This window comes from Moschus berezovskii, chromosome 24 (genome assembly GCF_049115385.1).
Source record: "Moschus berezovskii isolate FMDL1 chromosome 24, NW_MosBer_1.0, whole genome shotgun sequence".
In the NCBI taxonomy this organism is placed as follows: Eukaryota; Metazoa; Chordata; class Mammalia; order Artiodactyla; family Moschidae; genus Moschus; species Moschus berezovskii.
Genome location: NC_142483.1, coordinates 17,579,092 through 17,597,562, shown reverse-complemented (window position 1 = coordinate 17,597,562; position 18,471 = coordinate 17,579,092). Strand labels below are relative to the sequence as shown.

The window sequence follows — 18,471 nt, the reverse complement described above, 5'->3', positions numbered from 1 at the left end:
CTTTAGAAAAAAGAAAGTGCTAGGAATGTTCTCACTGGAAAAACAAAGCTTTCGAGAATTCCACCCTACCCAATAGAACTGCCAACAAACTTAAGGAAATCTTTCTACTCTTTCTCCCATCAACCTGGTAAGGATTTCAAGAAAAGGCCCTGGGCAGGGAGGTTCAGAGAGAAACAGGAGAGGCCCCAGTCCTTACACAAATGCTGGAAAGACTCAGGAGAGTAAGACTCCTTTGCTTAGAAACACTTGTCTCTTCTGCCCTGTCCTGAAAGTAACTGAGCTTAAAACCACCCTGCTGCTGCTAAGTCACTTCAGTCGTGTCCGACTCTGTGTGACCCCATAGACGGAAGCCCACCAGGCTCCCCCGTCCCTGGGATTCTCCAAGCAAGAACACTGGAGTGGGTTGCCATTTCCTTCTCCAAAACCACCCTGAGTTACCACAAATGCTTTTAAAACTGATGATTTCAGGAAGAAAGTCAATGCTATCAAACTGATCTTGCTTCAATCCATCTATTGCTGAGCAAACTGCCGGGGTGGGTCCACAGTGGGTTTATGTATGTAGGTGTGTATGTGCTCAGCTGTGTCCGATGCTTTATGACCCCACGGACTGTAGCCTGCCAGGCTCCTCTGTCCATGGAATTCCCCAGGCCAGAATACTGGAGTGGGTTGCCATTTCCTTCTTCAGGGGATCTTCCTGACCCAGGGATTCAACCCATATCTCTTGCATTATAGAGAGACTGTTTACCCGCTGAGCCACTGGTATAAATGATGCTATTTTCCAGCAAACAGTGGGTTTAGAGGATGCTTGATTAGAAAGAACTGAGATGGTCTCCTCTAACTCCCTCTCTTTTGCCTTTTTAACCCAAAAGAATCCTGCTGTCAAGAAGGAGATTAGGGTTCAATCCCTGGGTCGGGTAGATCCCCGGAGAAGGAAATGGCTACCCATTCCATTATTTTTGCCTGAGAAATACCCCTCACAGAGAAGCCTGGTGGGCTGCAATCCATGGGGTCAAAAAAGAGTCAGACATGCCTTAGCAAATAAACAACAATAACCCAAACCCAAACCCAGAAATTGACTTATTCAAGATCTCCCAGTAACTCACAGTGCCCTGAGGACTGACTGTGTATCAGGTGCTGTTCTAACCTCTTAGGCCCGGGACTCTCTGGATCCTCATAGTAAACTCACTAGACAGGCACTGTTGCTATCCCTGTTTACAAACGGGAAGCTGATGTGAAAGCTCTGCCTCTCTGTACACTTGGGATGAAGTGAAGTGAAGTGAAGTCGCTCAGTCGTGTCCGACTCTTTGCGACCCCGTGGACTGCAGCCTACCAGGCTTCTCTGTCCATGGGATTCTCCAGGCAAGAATACTGCAGTGGGTTACCATTTCCTTCTCCAGGGGATCTTCCCGACCCAGGGATAGAACCAGGGTCTCCCGCATTGGAGGCAGACGCTTTAACCTCTGAGCCACCAGGGATAAATCAAACTAAATCAAACCTCTCTGGGGGAAAGCAGAAAAGGACAGCTTGATTAGTTTGCCAGGCACAGGTAACACAGAGGGCTCCTGCCTTGAAAAACTAAGTATCTCCAACCAAAGGGGATTTGGTGAGGGGTTTTGTAACAAGAGTCTAAGGGTGGGGTCCCTGATAAGATTAAGGTGTGTGCAGGGCTTAATCTTGTCTCAGCAGGTTTCTGGATGCTCCTCCCTTGATTAGCAACTCTACCCTTTGAAACTCAGGGAAAGTCATGGAGGATGGCGTCCTGTCTACAAGAAACGGGACAAAAGGGCCTCCATGCCCAAGAGCCCTATGGGGCCTCACTTGATTTTGAAATCTGAAGCCCAGGGAAGTCAAGTGTCTTCTCCAAGGTCCTATCTAGAACCACAGAGTGGTGGCCCTCAAGTTTAGGTTCTGCAGGCCAAGATATAGATCTCAAGGGCTCTCAGATGGAGCTGTGTTTGAGATGCTACCTTCAGCAGGAATTCCTTTTCAATGTTAGCCCTTGAAAATGAAGACTTTTCCTTCATTTCTTGAGTAAATCACATATTATAAAACCAGAAGATATTAATACTATGCTTGACTTAGTTCCCAGATAAAGCATAAATGTGGCCTAGAAGTAAAGACATAAATTGGAGTACACTGTGATTCCAGCAATAACACGAAGCATGCAGAGAGGCGGCAAAAGAGATGAGCCCAGTGAGAAGCCTGGCCGCCTGTCCTGAAAGGGAAAGGACCAGTCTAAGTACGGACTTCCCAGGCAGCGAGTAGGCTGAAAGCCTTGCCCTCACCCAGTTCAGTTCAGTTCAGTTCAGTCGTTCAGTCATGTCCGACCATCTGTGACCCCATGGACTGCAGCACGCCAGGCTTCCCTGTCCATCACCAACTCCCAGAGCTTGCTCAAACTCATGTCCATCAGGTCGGTGATGCCAGCCAACCATCTCATCCTCTGTTGTCCCCTTCTCCTCCCGCCTTCAATCTTGCCCAGTGTCAGGGTCTTTTCCAATGACTCAGTTCTTCTTCGCATCAGGTGGCCAAAGTATTGGAGCTTCAGCATCAGTTCTTCCAATGAATACTCAGGACTGATTTCCTTTAGGATGGACAGGTTAGATCTCCTTGCAGTCCAAAGGACTCTCAAGAGTCTTCTCCAACACCACAGTTCAAAAGCATCAATTCTTTAGCACTAAGCTTTTTTATGGTCCAACTCTCACATCCATACATGACTACTAGAAAAACCATAGCTTTGACTAGACAGACCTTTGTCAGCAAAGTAATAAGGTGCCTGCTTTTTAATACGCTGTCTAGATTGGTCATAGCTTCTCTTCCAAGGAGCAAGTGTCTTTTAATTTCACGACTGCAGTCACCATTTGCAGTGATTTTGTAGCCCAAGAAAATAAAGTCTGTTCATTGTTTCCACTGTTTCTCCATCTATTTGCCATTAAGTGATGGGACCAGATGCTATGATTTCAGTTTTTTAAATGCCGAGTTTTAACCCAGAGTTTTTTCACTCTCCTCTTTCACTTTCATCAAGAGGCTCTTTAGTTCCTCTTCACTTTCTGCCATAAGGGTGGTATCATCTGTATATCTGAGGTTATTGGTATTTCTCCCAGCAATCGTGATCCCAGCTTGTGCTTCATCCAGCCCAGCATTTCACATGATGTACTTTGCATATAAGTTAAATAAGCAGGGTGACAATATATAGCCTATCTTTGCATGAAACTTTCCCTTGGTATCTCCAATTTTCTTGAAGAGATCTCTAGTCTTTCCCATTCTATTGTTTTCCTCTATATCTTTGCACTGATCACTTAGGAAGGCTTTCTTATCTCTTCCTGCTATTTTTTGGAAGTCTGCATTCAGATGGGATATATCTTTCCTTTTTCTCCTTTGCCTTTAGCTTCTCTTCTTTCTCAGCTATTTGTAAGGCCTCCTCAAACAACCACTTTACCTTTTTGCACTTCTTTTTGTTGGGGATGGTCTTGATCACTGCCGCCTGTATAATGTCACGAACCTCCATTCATAGTTCTTCAGGCACTCTATCAGATCTAGTCCCTTAAATCTATTTCTCACTTCCACTGTATAGTCATAAGGGATGTGATTTAGGTCATACCTGAATGGTCTAGTGGTTTTCCCTACTTTCTTCAATTTGTCTGAATTTTGCAATAAGGAGTCATGATCTGAGCCACAGTCAGCTCCCAGTCTTGTTTTTGCGTATAGAGTTTCTCCATCTTCCCCAGGATTTGTGGAGCATTTCCCATAGGAATGGTAGCATGACGGTACCATCTGTGAGGCCTTGTACAGTATAAAAGTTCAAGATGCTGCTTTGTTGATAGTTTTTTTTTCAGGAGGAGATCCTCCATTTAAAAAGAACTATTGGGGGAGGAAATTACCATGGGCGGGACCTGAGGAAAGCATTTGCTTGATCAGTATCTATCATTTTGGAGCTCCTGAGAGGTGCTGGCAATGCCAGGCCACTCAGTTGGGCCTTGTCTGCATGCTCATCTCTGTGACCCAGGACTTATCAGCATAGTGCCAGGCATACTGCAGGCTCTGGATAAATGCATCTAAAGTAGCTGAATGAATAAACTCCCTGCGGGTGACTTGCTTGGGGCCTTAAATGCTAGGTTGATAGGCAAATGCCAGTAATTATTTTTATGAGTCGCATTAACGATAAATGCCCAGCAGAGGTCAGAGTACAGTCTCTGGGGCTGAGTCAATCATTTCATCAATAAAACATTAAAGGACATAGAGGAAAAGAGACAGCCGACATCTGCTGGGCACCTCTCATCTCTGCCAGGCATTGTGCTTGGGGTCTCACACGTGTTTCCCTCTGAATACTTGTGACTACCCTTCAGGACATGGAGACATATTCCCGACTGTTCCCTCTCACCTCAGATGAAGTTTGTTCCAACATTGACTCTAATTACAAAAGAGTCCTCTTTTTCTTCTCATTCTAAAAGTTGCCTCATTTCATGCAAACCAGCTACTGTATCAGAACTGAGAACTCATATTAGAGGATTCATCGAAAATAATCCAAACAGACTGAATTCTCCAAGGTATTTAAAAATGACAACTGGCAGGTAACTGCCCACCTCGAATGCACACAGCAAGGTGGTCTGCACTTCTAAGCAGACACCTCACTTCTTAAACGAGGCTTCATGGATTCTCACTATTAATTCTCTCCAATTTCCTTAATATGTCTAAGCAGTGTGAAATCAATATCCATCCTCTCATCTAGAAAATGGCTCAACATGATCATGAACAGTGGCTCTCCAAAACTTTCTGATCAGTCTATAGAGGTCACCTCAACAAAAGACAGAGAAGAAGTCTACTTTCTGTATGGATCAATATGTGGGGGCCTTCTTGTAAAATCTGCTGACAAAGTTGGACAGGATATAGGATATAACGTCTCCATGAGACAAGCACTTTTATTAAAATAGACCCTGGCCCCAGAACACTCGACAGCAAACCACCAGTAACCAGCCTCCATGATCAAGACACCCGACAGCCAGATGCAAGCCCTTCAAACCAGTCCCCTTACATTTGATGGTCATCTTTTTATTTTTTTCTCTTTGGAAGGTCTGTTAGAAGCATTTGAGAGGGATTGGGTAACGCTCTTGGTAGCTGCTGGGCGCCACTTTAGGCCTTAATGAGTATGGTATTGTCAACTCATAAATCAACCCCAGCCCACTCTCCCTTCCAATGGCTGCAGAGACTCCTCCAAACACAGCCAGCAAGCTCTGAGTGGTAGAACCAGTTCCTCTGACATCTAGAACATCTGGTTCAGTTAAGGAGTGAAAGGAGATCCTGGTACCCCAAAGCATTTTTATGGGGCTTGCAAAGTGGTTAGGAGAGAGATATTAGTTCTAAAAAGAAAGAAAAAAGATAGCGTTATGAGGCCACTGCACACATTTAGAGGTTATTCCCTGAAAAAAAAACCCAACTCTTTACATTCTTTCAAATGACTCCAAGAAACCTGATTTAAGTCAGAAAAGTGAAACAAAGGTTGGCAAGCCACAGAAAAGTAGCCAGATGATGAAATGCAGAGCAGAATACAGCACACACGGTTATTAGGAAATCAGAAGCTCCGTGGGTATTTCACTCCTATAGGCGGCATTTCACCAGTTGTGCTCTGTGACAAAGCCAGCAGTGTGGCTGGGCTCCCTGAGGACAGAGTCCTGGCAGGACAGTGCCTCTGGGCAGCAGCGCGGTTGTTTAGTTCAGCCGGAGCCTATACCAAGACAGGGCCTGATCTAAGGAGCCTGCTTGAGGCTTTACAGCGAAGTGAGCAAGCTGGAGGTAGTGGGTGGGTGAGTGGCCCTAAAACCAACTATTCTGTTCCCCTTGAAATCTGAGTTTGGAAATCGAGACCCTCGTTTCTCCCAAGTGACACTGCTGATCTGCAACCCGCCCCCCCAACTGGTTTCTCTGGAGGAGGATGGTCCCTTCTAACACCTCAAATGTCTGAGCCAAGGCAAGAAGGGCAGGAGCCCCACACTTCTCCCTGCTGGTGCAGAAGGGGAGGCAGGCAGGTCACTCTGCCTTGTCACTAACCTGTTGTGGAGGGCGGAGTCGGCGAGGACGGGGATGTGAGAGGTGAGCTGGCCCCAGATCCTGCTAAGAGAGAAAACAGAGAAAACCTTCATGGGGACCAAAGAAAGACATCTGGAATGTGGCCTGAGCTGGGACCCACCACTGTCTGAGCCTCTGCACTTGGCTGCACGTGTGGGCCGGGCAGGAAAAGGCAGGCGGGACAGAGTTCAGGGACTGGACCGAGGACTGCAGGCGTCCACCCCAGTACAGGGCACATTTCCGTCCCCAGGCCTCGTTGCCTCACACTGCTCCCCACAGCCTGCCTGGTTTGAAATCAACTTTGTGCCATCCAACAGCTTATGCAATTGGCTACAGTCTCTCTTGTGGACCCAACCCCTATGCCTGGGTAATGAACGACAAATGACAGAGCCGCAGGAGAACAGGTGATGGAGGGGCGCAGGGCAGTCTGGTGGAGGCCTCTCCAATGGAAGCGAGAGTTCTCCAGCGCATCCACCCAGCAATGCTCCCTGTGTGGAAATGCCATTTTACCAGCAGGCACATTGAACTGGATAAGATCAGCTTCTTCAGTGTGTGGATTTCCCAGGATTTTTCTTACCAGAAGTTCAGCAAATACCCTTATTTACATTAAAATAAGGTGCATATTCCCATAGGTTATATGCTTTTCCTGGACCTAGTAACATTGTTATATTTCAAATATTCCCAAATTCCCCAGCATCACTTCCATTGCTCAGAAATCCCCAGAATACACCCTCCTGACTTAACCTGGGAGTAGCCCAATGAACAGATAGAATAGCCCACACAAGCCCCTTTCTCACATGGAGGTCCTCGCGAAGGATTACCAGAGCTCCCTGCAGGTAGAACTGAGACCACGCCCCTGAGAGACCACCGCCTGTTCTGGGGGGCGCCTCCTACCACCACCTCTCCCGTCATCATAAGACACTGAGCACAAGGAGAAATGTCCTAATTAAACCATACCTCCTGCCAGTTGAATCCCTTTCCACTATTTGCAATATTCTCTCACCTCCTATAAAACATGGGAAGCGTTTTACTGAAAAAGATGGTAAAATCCAGCCCACTGTGATATGACACTGCTTGCAGTGCTAACATGGGTTTTAAAGGGGAGAAAGTTTGCATTTGTGACTCAGTGGGGTCTGGAGATCATCTTTACATTTCTATCAACAGCTTCCTGGCTTTCCTAAACTCCTTGAAGTGGTGTCTTGGAGTCCTTAGCCTCCCACCTGGCTGCATCTGGCATAAGTGAAGTGAAGTGAAAGTCACTCAGTAGTGTCTGACTCTTTGCAACCCCAAGGACTATATAGCCCACGGAATTCTCCAGGCCAGAACACTGGACTGGGTAGCCTTTCCCTTCTCGAGGGGATCTTCCCAACCTAGGGATCGAACCCAGGTCTCCCACATTGCAGGCAGATTCTTTACCAGCTGAGCCATAAGGGAAGCCCAAGAATACTAGAGTGAGTAGCCTAGCTCTTCTCCAGCAGATCTTCCTGACCTAGGAATCAAACCAGGGTCTCCTGCATTGCAGATGGATTCTTTACCAACTGAGCTATGAGGGAAGCCCTGATGCATCTGGGATAGAGCCCTGAAAGCAGGCAGGTGGAGACACTGAGCCAGGCTTTCTTCACTTTATAAAGACATAGGACAGAGTGTCTGCCAGTGTGACAGCCTGACTTAAAACACGAGTCTCGGGCTAATGATGAAAATGACTGGCCCATGTCCATTCCATCAACCATGAGAAAACAGACCTCCAACTCTGAAATTACGCAGCAGCCACAACAGCCTCCAGCCCCTTCCTCCTCTCCCAGCCTCCATCCCCAGGGAGCCAGCCCCGGTCCTCACACGGACCTCCAGGGCCTCCTTCTCTTCCCCCCTAGTTCCCCCTGAGCCCTTCTTTGGCTTGACTCACCAAGCAGTGGTGCTGGCATAGTTCCCACCCTCCCAGAGTCTAGAATCTTCTCCCGCCCCAACTCTTCCAGCTCCAGCTCTACCTACACAGCCTGTATCCTCTGGCGGCAGCCAGCCCAGCCTTTAGGTCTCACACACCCCTCACTTCTTCTCTTGCCCCTGGCAGATGCCTTCCTTACTGATTTCCCTGAAAAGATCTGAGAAGGCTTGGTTTGTGAACACCCTCAATATCCTCTCTCCCTTCCACTTTAAATGCCTCTGCCTCTTCACCTAGTCCACTTGCTCCTGACACCAGGAAAGGATGCATGGGTTTTCTCCAAGGCTGAGACTGACAGCTGGGCTCGTGATCCTAACTCCATGGCCTTCCAGCACCCTCTCTCACCTTGCCTCCCTCAACAATCACTCTCTCTTTTGCATCTGCAGTTTCTCTGTCTCTACTGGGTCCTTATCCTGACTGGAAGTATGTGCAACTATCCCTCAACCTAAAAAAAACGAAACACCATCCCCTTCCTTTGGCTTCCAGGGCTGAGCCAAAGCTGCACCTATGAGGATGAAACCTTCCCTTCTCCATGTGGAACTCCACTTCACAGACTCAAAAGGTAGAAGAACTGCAAGGTCCCAGGGGCTCACTTGATCTGATTTCCTGAGATGGGGACATGAAGGCCCAATGCCAGCCAGGCAGGGCAGGGACAGTGCTCTCGGTGCTTTCCTCGCCCTTCTGGAATGTTGCCTTTTGTGATCGCTGCAAACTGGGGAGACCTTTCCTTAATGGAGGAGGGCACGCCCTTCTGCCACGTGGGGACAGAGCGGAGGGCAGGGTTTAGGGCCATTTCAGTTAGCGTACCCTCTCCTGATAAGCAGGAGGCCTTGCACTGCATTATTGGGTGGGGTTTTATTCCAGGGCTGATGCTCATCTTTGACAGATCGAGTCCTGTGATCGGTGAAGAGGCTCGTTGCCCATTAAGCTCTGAGGTCCCTTCTAGTACATGAGTCCTGTGAGACTTTCAATGCTTTGGCAACTCTTCCCTGGGAACAGAGTTCTTTTGTTTTCTGCATTTGTCACCACACTGCCTAGTAAAACCCAGGGACTCTTTTTTTTTTTTTATATTGGGGTATAGCCAAATTAACAACATTATGCAAGTTTCAGGTGGACAGCAAGGGACTCAGCCATACATACACCGTTCTCCCCCAATCTCCCCTCCCACCCAGGCTGCCACAAAGCACTGAGCACAGTTCCCTGTGCTATATACAGTAAGAAGAACCCAAGAACCTAGACTCCTGGCCCTAATCTTTGGGACCCAGGCCCCACTATAACTATAATCAGTTACCTGAATTATTGGAGTTGCTGTATTTTGCTGAATGCTCTTCACTATTTTCAACAGCAGATCGTTTTGACTTCTTTAAAAAAAGAAGAAACGGGGGAGGAAGCAAAGATTGAACAAACCAGAATAAAAACATTTTCTAGGCACAGAGTTATAAACCAGCTACACACAAGGTCATATTAGGCCTCATAACAGTGAAGAAGCCACAAGCCAAAACTAAAGGGAGAAATAAAAACCAAGAATGCTGAGTTTACAGTCTCAGGCCAACCCTTCCCCACAATTACAGTAAGGCCATCATCAGCCCAGCAAACCAGGAAATTCTATGGTCCATTTCTTTGCTGACACTATTATATGGTTTTTGTTGAGAAGCAGCTAACCAGCCATCTGTAAAGTTTTAGCTTTCAGAAAGATATAGCACAGAGATCTGTCATGAACTAAATACACGTCATTGACCTAGAACTTTCTTCACGTGGAGTCAAGCATTCACAAGAAAGAATTCACAGAGACACCAGGCTTACCTTTCGAGCTAAAATCTTCCTCTTTTTCCTTTCTTCTTCAGATCCATGGTGAGACTGAGCTCTCGTAAGTCTTCGATGCTGGTGGATCTTTAAGAGACCACAGTTCACCACGAATGTAAGCATATCCTACGCTAATGAAAATTTCTACCATGTTTCGCCAAATCAAATTATCTGGATGAAAACGCTTTCCGTGCTCAGCCTGTCTGCCTCCACACTGGGTCTGGACAGGGAGAAGAGTATACCAGTAGATGAAGACTGTTCCCTCTCCACCCCCAGGTCCTTACATGCCTTTCCTCTCTTAGAGAAAATGAGTGTGGCCCCCAGAACCATCAGAGTATGAAACATGTATGACCCCCCAACCACCCAGTCTGCCCTGGTCATAAAGAGTGATCATCCTTTGTGAACACATTTGTTTCTGCCACAGGCTGAGCTCTCTGCGGGTAGGACTGTGAAGTATTCAGTTGTCTCACAGCACTGAACATGGAGCCTGGTCCAGAGCAAGTATGCAAGACATGTTTATGGAATGAACAATCAGTTAAAAGTAAATCACTGTGATCACCACAGCAGAGGATGTGGATGCTAAAACACCAAAAGGCAAAGAGGAACTATTGGCGGTTTACCTGTTTCTGTTCTTCAATCAGTCTCTTTTCTATACATTCTTTGGCAATTCTCAATGCCTCTTTTAACTTTGTGGGGATCTGAAAAAAGAGAAAGTACATCATCTACAGAGGAAACTGGCCGGAGGTTCTCTCGAGTCTTGGTTTGAACAAAGAAATGGTTGCTCATCAAGGAGGATTCCTGGAAGGAAATCACTTACAAGCTGTCTACTTCACTCCTATCCTGCCCACTTTTGCTATCCCCAACCCACTCACCTCATTAGCATTTTTCAGCAAGAAGTATATTACTAAATGAACACATAAACATGATGGATATTTCAAGTATGTCAATTCTCAAGGGACCCCAAATTACCAAAACGATCTTGAAGGATGGAACTGAAGGCCTCACACTAACTGATTTTAAAAAATCTATTGCAAATAAATAAATTTATATCAAAAATCTATTGCAAAGCTACAGAAAAGAGTATGATACTGGCATAAAGACACACAGACCTATGGAACAAAGAGACAGCCTAGAAGATGATGCTGTTAAAGTGCTGCACTCAATATGCAAGCAAATTTGGAAAACTCAGCATTGGCTACAGGACTGGAAAAGGTCAATTTTCATTCCAATCCCAAAGGAGGGCAATGCCCAAGAATATTCAAAGTACTGCACAACTGTGCTCATTTCACATGCCAGTAAGGTTATTCTCAAAATCCTTCAAGCTAGGTGTTAGCAGTACATGAACCGAGAACTTCCAGATGTACAAGCTGGGTTTAAAAAAGGCAAAGGTACCAGGGATCAAATTGCCAACATTTGTTGGATTACAGAAAAAGCAAGGGAATGCCAGAAAAACATCTGCTTCTGCTTCATTGACTACACTAAAGCCTTTGACTGTGTGGATCACAACAAAATGTGGAAAATTCTTAAAGAGATGAGAATACCAGTCCATCTTACCTGAATCCTGAGAAACCTATATCAGGGTCAAGAAGCAAGAGTTAGAACCAGACACAAAACAATGGACTGATTCAAAATTGGGAAAGGAGTACGACAAAGCTGTATAGTGCTACCCTGCTTATTTTAACTTACATGCAGAGTACATCATGTGAAATGCCAGGTTGGATGAAACACAAGCTGGAATCAAGATTGCCAAAAGAAATATCAACAATCTCAGATATGCAGATGATACCACTCTAATGGCAAAAATGAAGAGGAACTAAAGAGCCTCTTGATGAGAGTGAAAAAGGAGAATGAAAAAGTTGGCTTAAAATTCAACATTCAAAAAACTAAGATCATGGCATCCTGTCCCATCACTTTATGGTAAATACAAGAGGAAAAAGTTAAGCAGTGACAGATTTTTTTTCTTGGGCTCCAAAATCACTGTGGATGGTGACTGCAGCCAGGAAATTAAAAGACACCTGCTCCTTGAGAGGAAAGCTATGACAAACCTAGATAGTGTACTAAAAAGCAGAGACATCCCTTTGCCAACAAAGGTCTATATAGTCAAAGCCATGGTTTTTCCAGTAGTCATGTAAGGATATGAGAGTTGGACCATAAAGACAGCTGCGTGCCAGAGAACTGATGCTTTCAAATTGCAGTGCTGAAGACACTGAGAGTCGTTTGGACTGCAAGATCAAACCAGTCCATCCTAAAAGAAATCAAACCTGAATGTTCATTGGAAGGACTGATGGTGAAGCTGAAGCTCCCACCTGATGCAAAGAGGCGACTTACTGGAAAAGACCCTGACACTGGGAAAGATTGAGGTCAGGAGGCAAAGTGGGCAACAGAGGCTAAGATGGTTTGCTGGCACCATCAACTCAATGGACATGAATTTGAGCAAACTCCAGGAGATAGTGAAGGACAGAGGAACCTGGCATGCTGCAGTCCATGGGGTTGCAAAAGAGTCAGACATGACTTAGCTACTGAACAAAAACAACAAATTCTTCTAAAAATTTAACTTTAAGAAAGCATTGAGTAGGTAATATGCAGTGATATGGTTCAAAATTCAATAGGCATAAAAAGGGTATATCCACAGAAAAAAGCATCCCACCTAGTTCCCCTCCATGGAGACAACCAACATCACCAGTCTCTTATGTATATTTCCAGAAAGAAAACAGACACACAAGAGATTAACATGATTTTTAAGATCACAGTATCTTTGCCACAGACTCTCTGGCTTGGGGGAAGAACAAGGGCTAATGATAAACCCTGGGCTGGACTACTAGACTTGAGGAGCGTATATTTACAAGGCTGAATGCGTTTCCTGAAGAGCTTCAGTAAAAAAGACATGAATTCCAAAGTTTTTCTTTTGCTCCAACGAAGCTATTCTTTCTGCTGTGTGCTGTTCTTAGTCGCTCAGGCATGTCTGACTATTTGTGATCCCATAGACTGTAGCCCACCAGGCTCCTCTGTCCATAGGGGATTCTTCAGGCAAGAATACTAGATGGGTAGCCATGCCCTCCTCCAGGGGATCTTCGCAACTCAGGGATCAAATCCAGGTCTCCTGCACTGTAGGTGGGTTCTTTACCATCTGAGCCACCAAGGAGCCCCCTCTAACTGGCAAAATAGGACAGCAGAAAGCCTCCCCTTTGCCTATAAAATCTTCAGACACCACCTTATTTGGTGTTTTCTTTCTTCTTCCCCAGTAAATTTAATTTCATTGTAAGATTATGGGTTTGGGGGGACTGTAAAAAGGAGAAAGTGAATTACCCTTCATTCTACCACCCAAAGGTCTTCCTTTGGCTCAGTGGTAAAGAATCTGCCTGCAATGCAGGAGACGCAGCCTGATCCCTGGGTCAGGAAGATCCCCTAGAGAAGCAAGTGGCAACCCACTCCAGTATTCTTGCCTTGGAAATCCCATGGACAGAGGGGTCTAGAGAGCTCCAGTACAAATGGTTGCAAAGAGTCGAACACGACTGAGTATACTCGCAACACACTACTATCCAAAACAATGCTAAAAGTGAGCGCTGAGGGAGGCCCACCCCTGTACTAGGTGTTCTGGATCATCTCAGGTGTCCACTGACAGCAGTCAGGTTTTACTCACCAACTCTACATGAGTACACATAGACCCACAGGTCTTTGCCCATACATAAGCGGCTTTCAAATGGGGGTGATCTTGCCCTCCTCCCCTCTCTAGGGGACAGCTGGCCACGTCTGGAAACAGTTTTGACTGCCACACCATGTGGAGGTGGAAAAGGAGTACCACTCCCCTCTAGTGGGATCACAGGCCAGGGTGCTGCTCAACATCCCACAATGCACAGCGCAGCCCCAGCAATAAGAAATGACCTGGTCCAAAGAGTCAAATATTGTGGAACCTTTGGGAGATGATTAGAGGCTATCATCAAAGCAAAGTAAGGCATCAACCTGGTTTTGGGGAGCTCTAAAGCTCCTGCTGTTTCCACAACACTGCATAGCAAGGCTACTTCCCAGAATACTTGCTTCCAGTCCTTATTCTAGACAGAAGTATTTTTCACACTATTTTTTTTTTAATGGCCATACCACGCAGCACACGGGATACTAATTTCCCAGCCAGGGATCGAACCTGTGCCCCTGCATTGGAAGCACAGACCCTTAACTGATGGACCGCCAGGGAAGTCCCTACACACTGTATTTTATATTCTGCTTTCCTCCCTTAGCCCAAATAATAATCACTTTCCATGCTACTAGAATGTCTTTGTAAATTTCACTTTCATTAGATAAAATACACTCAATCCATGTACTGTAAATTATTAAACTACTTCAAGATTGTAAAACATTTACATTATTTTCAATTTTTCTTTAAGTAAAATGAAGAATATTGCTGGCCATTCCTCTTCCTTAAGGATTAAGCTGCAACCCACTGCAACTGCTCACCCCTGGGGGTTGGGGGTGTAAGAACTCAGGGTAGAGAAAAACAGGAAAGCAGACCCTAAAGAGTTAAGATGTACACCTAACAAAAATTTTCAATGACCCCAGATTCCTGCATCTTTCATACAAAAAAAAAAAGCGATTCAAATCATTAACTGGAGATGTCTGTCTTTTGTGATTAGCAGCAATCTTTTTATGCTTGACTACAAGTGGTTTTTCCAGCAAAAAGTTCATATATATCCTGGATGCTCCCCTGCCTCTTCACAGTCGTTCCTTAGAGCTGTGAGAGAGGCTGTCCCCCAGCTACTGTCCTCACTTAGGTCCCCCAAAATCGATAAAAACTGATGCTAAAGCTGAAACTCCAATACTTTGGCCACCTCATGCGACGAGTTGACTCACTGGAAAAGAGTCTGATGCTGGGAGGGATTGGGGGTGGGAGGAGACGGGGACGACAGAGAATGAGATAGCTGGATGGCCTCACCGACTCGATGGACATGTGTTTGAGTGAGCTCCAAGAGTTGGTGATGGACAGGGAGGCCTGGCGAGCTGTGGTTCATGGGGTCACAAAGAGTCGGACACGATTCAGCGACTGACTGAACTGAACTGAACTGAAGTGTGTGTTTTCCCACTCGACATCTATTATAAATATTGTATCTTCTCTTTATTGAATAAAAAACTAACTTTCTAAGAAAACATTCATGACACAAACCAAGAAATGATATAATTTGTTTTACCTTAAACTGTGGCTTTTCGGAAGTTGTGAGCAGAACATCACTGAATAATCTGTAAAGAAAAGAAAGAGAAATATATTTCTTAAACAAGGTGCACTTTCAGAACAGACCCAGAGCAGAATGAGACATTGTTAGCCCATCAAGTCCCCCCAACCCCCATGTCGTCCCCCAGCCCCGGTCCACCCTACCACCTCAGGTTTATCAATACACTCAAAGGAGTTTCCAGGCCACCCACAGTGACCTCCAGAAACCCCAACTCCCCATTATTTCTGAGCTCAGCAGGAGGGCTGGGTCAGCTTTGTAGGGAAGGTGACTTCCCCATTGAGGGGCAACAGTCTTCTCAAGTAAATTAATATGCATTTTGAAAAGAAATTTGCAAGTTACTTATTATGGTTATGAAAAATCAAAGTGTTAGTCACTCAGACTTGTCCCAACTCTGTGGCCTCATGGACTGTAGTCCACCAGGCTCCTCTGTCTATGGGATTTCCCAGGCAAAAATACTGGAGTGGGTTGCCATTTCCTTCCAAACCTGGGGCCCCAGGACAGTAGGCAGATTCTTTACCCCTGAGCCACCACAGAAGCCCATTATCTATATTATACTGCAATTAATATATGCAGCAGATATTTCTAAACAGAATGATTGATTTTCCTTTTTTTTTTTTGGTCCCAGAGGAGGATAAAATTTATTCTAGAGCTCAATATAATAAAAATGTGTAAGTAAAAAGGAATTGTTTTGATTAGAATCCAACGAGAGAAAATAATCTTTTAAGGAAAAGTAGTGCTTCTCATGCTCTCTTAAGAAGAAATAGCAGCTTTTGGAGAATATCAATTCTCTCCTTGAAAGTATGCTATTATAAAAAGAGGAGTGTGAGGAATTCTGAACTGTTCTGACTAAATGGTTGTTTGGGCAGTGCCCAAATGGTTCTGCTTAAGTCTTTCCTTGAACTGCACACTCTTTTGAAAAAGGGTAACTACATCTCAAGTAGAAGAGACAGGGTTAACTTTTCCCCACAGCGCTCCCTGGGCGGCCTGGAGGTAGAGACAAAACTCTCCCCTTCAAGACCAAGGGGTCCACTTACTTCCCAGACAACACATTTTTAACTGAGCAGAATTCACATCTCACCAAATGTTATCCCAGGCTGAAGCCCACAGGGTAGAAAGACTTAAGGAAAAAAAAAAAACTGGATTTGCTTTAGAACTGGAAGGCTGGGAGGAAAATGTAAGTGCTTCGGAGCAGGGGGTGCAAATACAAACCCAGGTAAACTGACATGGATAGAGGCTGTCTCCTAATTACAGAGGCACGTGTTCTACAAGCGAATGGTGAAAATGACTAGAATAATTTTCCCACGCTTGCACTGTTGCTGATTGTGCCTGGTTCACAGAGGGATGCCCCAGTGTCAGTGAAACACTGTAAAGTCACATTCACGGGGCAGGGGCTTGGGCTGCTCTGTACAGTGCATCCTCCCCAGGGCCTCGGACTGGAACAGACCCACTGGGACACAAGGAATCTGAAGTTATCACCGCCTCCCCTGAACTCGGGATTGTACGTACTTCAAGTTGTCCTGTCTCATTTCCTCATGTAATTGTTTCCCGAATACATCTGCTCACAGAGCACTGGGTACATCTCAGAGCACAAAATAGAAGCTGCGTAACTATCATTTTTATAGCACTTCTTAAGTAACTGGGCCTGTACTAGGAATCATCTCAATAAATCCTCCCACCAGCCCTCTGAGGTAGAGATTATTATCCCCATTTATAGATGAGGAAACTCAGCTTCCAGAGGTTAGGAAACCTGCCCAAGGTCACCTGGAGAAAGCGCTAAAGCTGTGCCCACACCCAGGTCTGTCTAAACTCAGACACATGCTTCTAAACCATCCTGCTGCCTTTCCGTGAAAGAACAGAACACGCACCTTAAAAAAAGATCCCAAAGCACTATCTGACCTGCCTCAATTGACCATTCATCTCTAAGCCCCAGCACAGGGCCTGGTACATGTCAGATATCAGATATACGCTAACCAGTGAGGAAATGAAGAAACACGTGCAGGGGAGGCTGAAGCCAGGCAGCCCTCCTCCTGGAGGCCAGATGCTGCCTGACCAGCGACTAGTGAAGCAGCCGCCGCTGTGGGCCACGCGATGAACAGAACAGGGTTACCCCACTTCAGTACTTCCCAAGCGGGGGGCTGCCATGTGTCCACGTACACAACGCCAACATGGACAGGGAGAGACATACACGAAGACACACATGAAGACGACACGGGCGTGAAGGGAGAGCAGTCAGACTATGGGGCACAGGGGTCACGAGGAAAGGTCAGGATGTCATGTGGCAAGTGACCACTGGCAAGCAGGCCACACGGACTCTGCGGGGACCACAGATGAGTCTCTACTGGGACTGGACACTTGGGCCAGTGGTCTGGGGCTCGACACGGTTAGGAAGGTTACAGCCAAGGCGTGGGATTGACTTACGGCATCTGCAAGAGCCGGGAGACGGTGGGCATGCCATTTTTACAGGCTTCACAAGACAGCGTGGACTCCAACACGGCCACTTGAAATGAACAGATACACGTTTTAGTTCCACAGAACATGCTGGCAAACCCACTTGGTGATGAAAAGTTTGACACCACTTCTCAACAACTGTCTGCGGGCTCATCAGGACAGTGTCAAAACTCTTCATGCACAGACAGATGGCATACGTGGTGGCAGGGGGTGGAGGGGGAAGGGGGGCTGCTGGCAATACTGACAACTCCCGATGACTCAAAAAAAAAAAAAATGGTTCAGGAACCACATGCTGACAGAAAGCTAAGTATATTGCACAGATAATTGGAGGAAGGACTCAAGATATCATTCATAAATGTGTTTGCTCTCTTAAAAGAGAAGAAAACACCACACATGAGTAAAATTCTGAACTTGAAAGACATGTCTCTGCTTGCCTACTTTTAGTCAAAACCAACATACGAAGTGCCAACTGTTGGTATCTCACCATCCAGCACCTTGGACGGTGCAAACAAAAGCAGCTAGATTTTTCTTTTTCATTCATAATTTGACCACTCAGAAATAACTATTATTAACATCATGCTTTTTACCCACACAAATACACACATTTAATTCTTCACATATCCAAATGAATTCTTACTTTATGTAAAGAGATACATTCAAGGAATCTGAGGCAAACTTCTTTAATATAGTACTTGGTTATACCAGAAAAAAAAAATTATCACAAATGAAAAAGACATTTCATATGGAGCAAGTTTTCACAAGTATCATTTATTACATACAGTCATCCCTCGGTCTCCCTGGGACACTGGTTCAGGAACCTCTCCATCCCTAAAGATACCCAAATCTGCAGATGCTCAAGTCTCTTATACAAATTGGTATATAATATTTGCATACAAACTATGTACATCCTCCCATATACTTTATTTACAAAAACAGCCAGATTTTCTTTCTTTTTTTTTTTTTTTTTACTTGCAGGTCACTGTTCCGTTTCAGCTGTTC

The 18,471-nt window shown here is 45.5% G+C and overlaps 1 protein-coding gene across 13 annotated transcripts in view; it reads right to left on the bottom strand.

Annotated features, from left to right (window-relative positions):
* Window positions 1-18,471, bottom strand: part of PXK (PX domain containing serine/threonine kinase like) — a 94,359-nt gene that overhangs the window by 7,709 nt on the left and 68,179 nt on the right. For 7 of the 13 annotated variants that reach the window (XM_088831700.1, XM_088831702.1, XM_055414186.2 and 4 more), the window contains 6 exons: window positions 17,443-17,521; window positions 14,983-15,031; window positions 10,426-10,503; window positions 9,806-9,892; window positions 9,294-9,363; window positions 6,046-6,108 (listed from right to left, as the gene is read on the bottom strand). In XM_088831700.1, the coding sequence (XP_088687826.1) occupies window positions 6,046-6,108; window positions 9,294-9,363; window positions 9,806-9,892; window positions 10,426-10,503; window positions 14,983-15,031; window positions 17,443-17,521 (426 nt within the window). The remainder of the gene's footprint in view (window positions 1-6,045; window positions 6,109-9,293; window positions 9,364-9,805; window positions 9,893-10,425; window positions 10,504-14,982; window positions 15,032-17,442; window positions 17,522-18,471) is intronic. The other 6 variants (XM_088831704.1, XM_055414188.2, XM_088831705.1 and 3 more) reach the window with 1 other exon arrangement.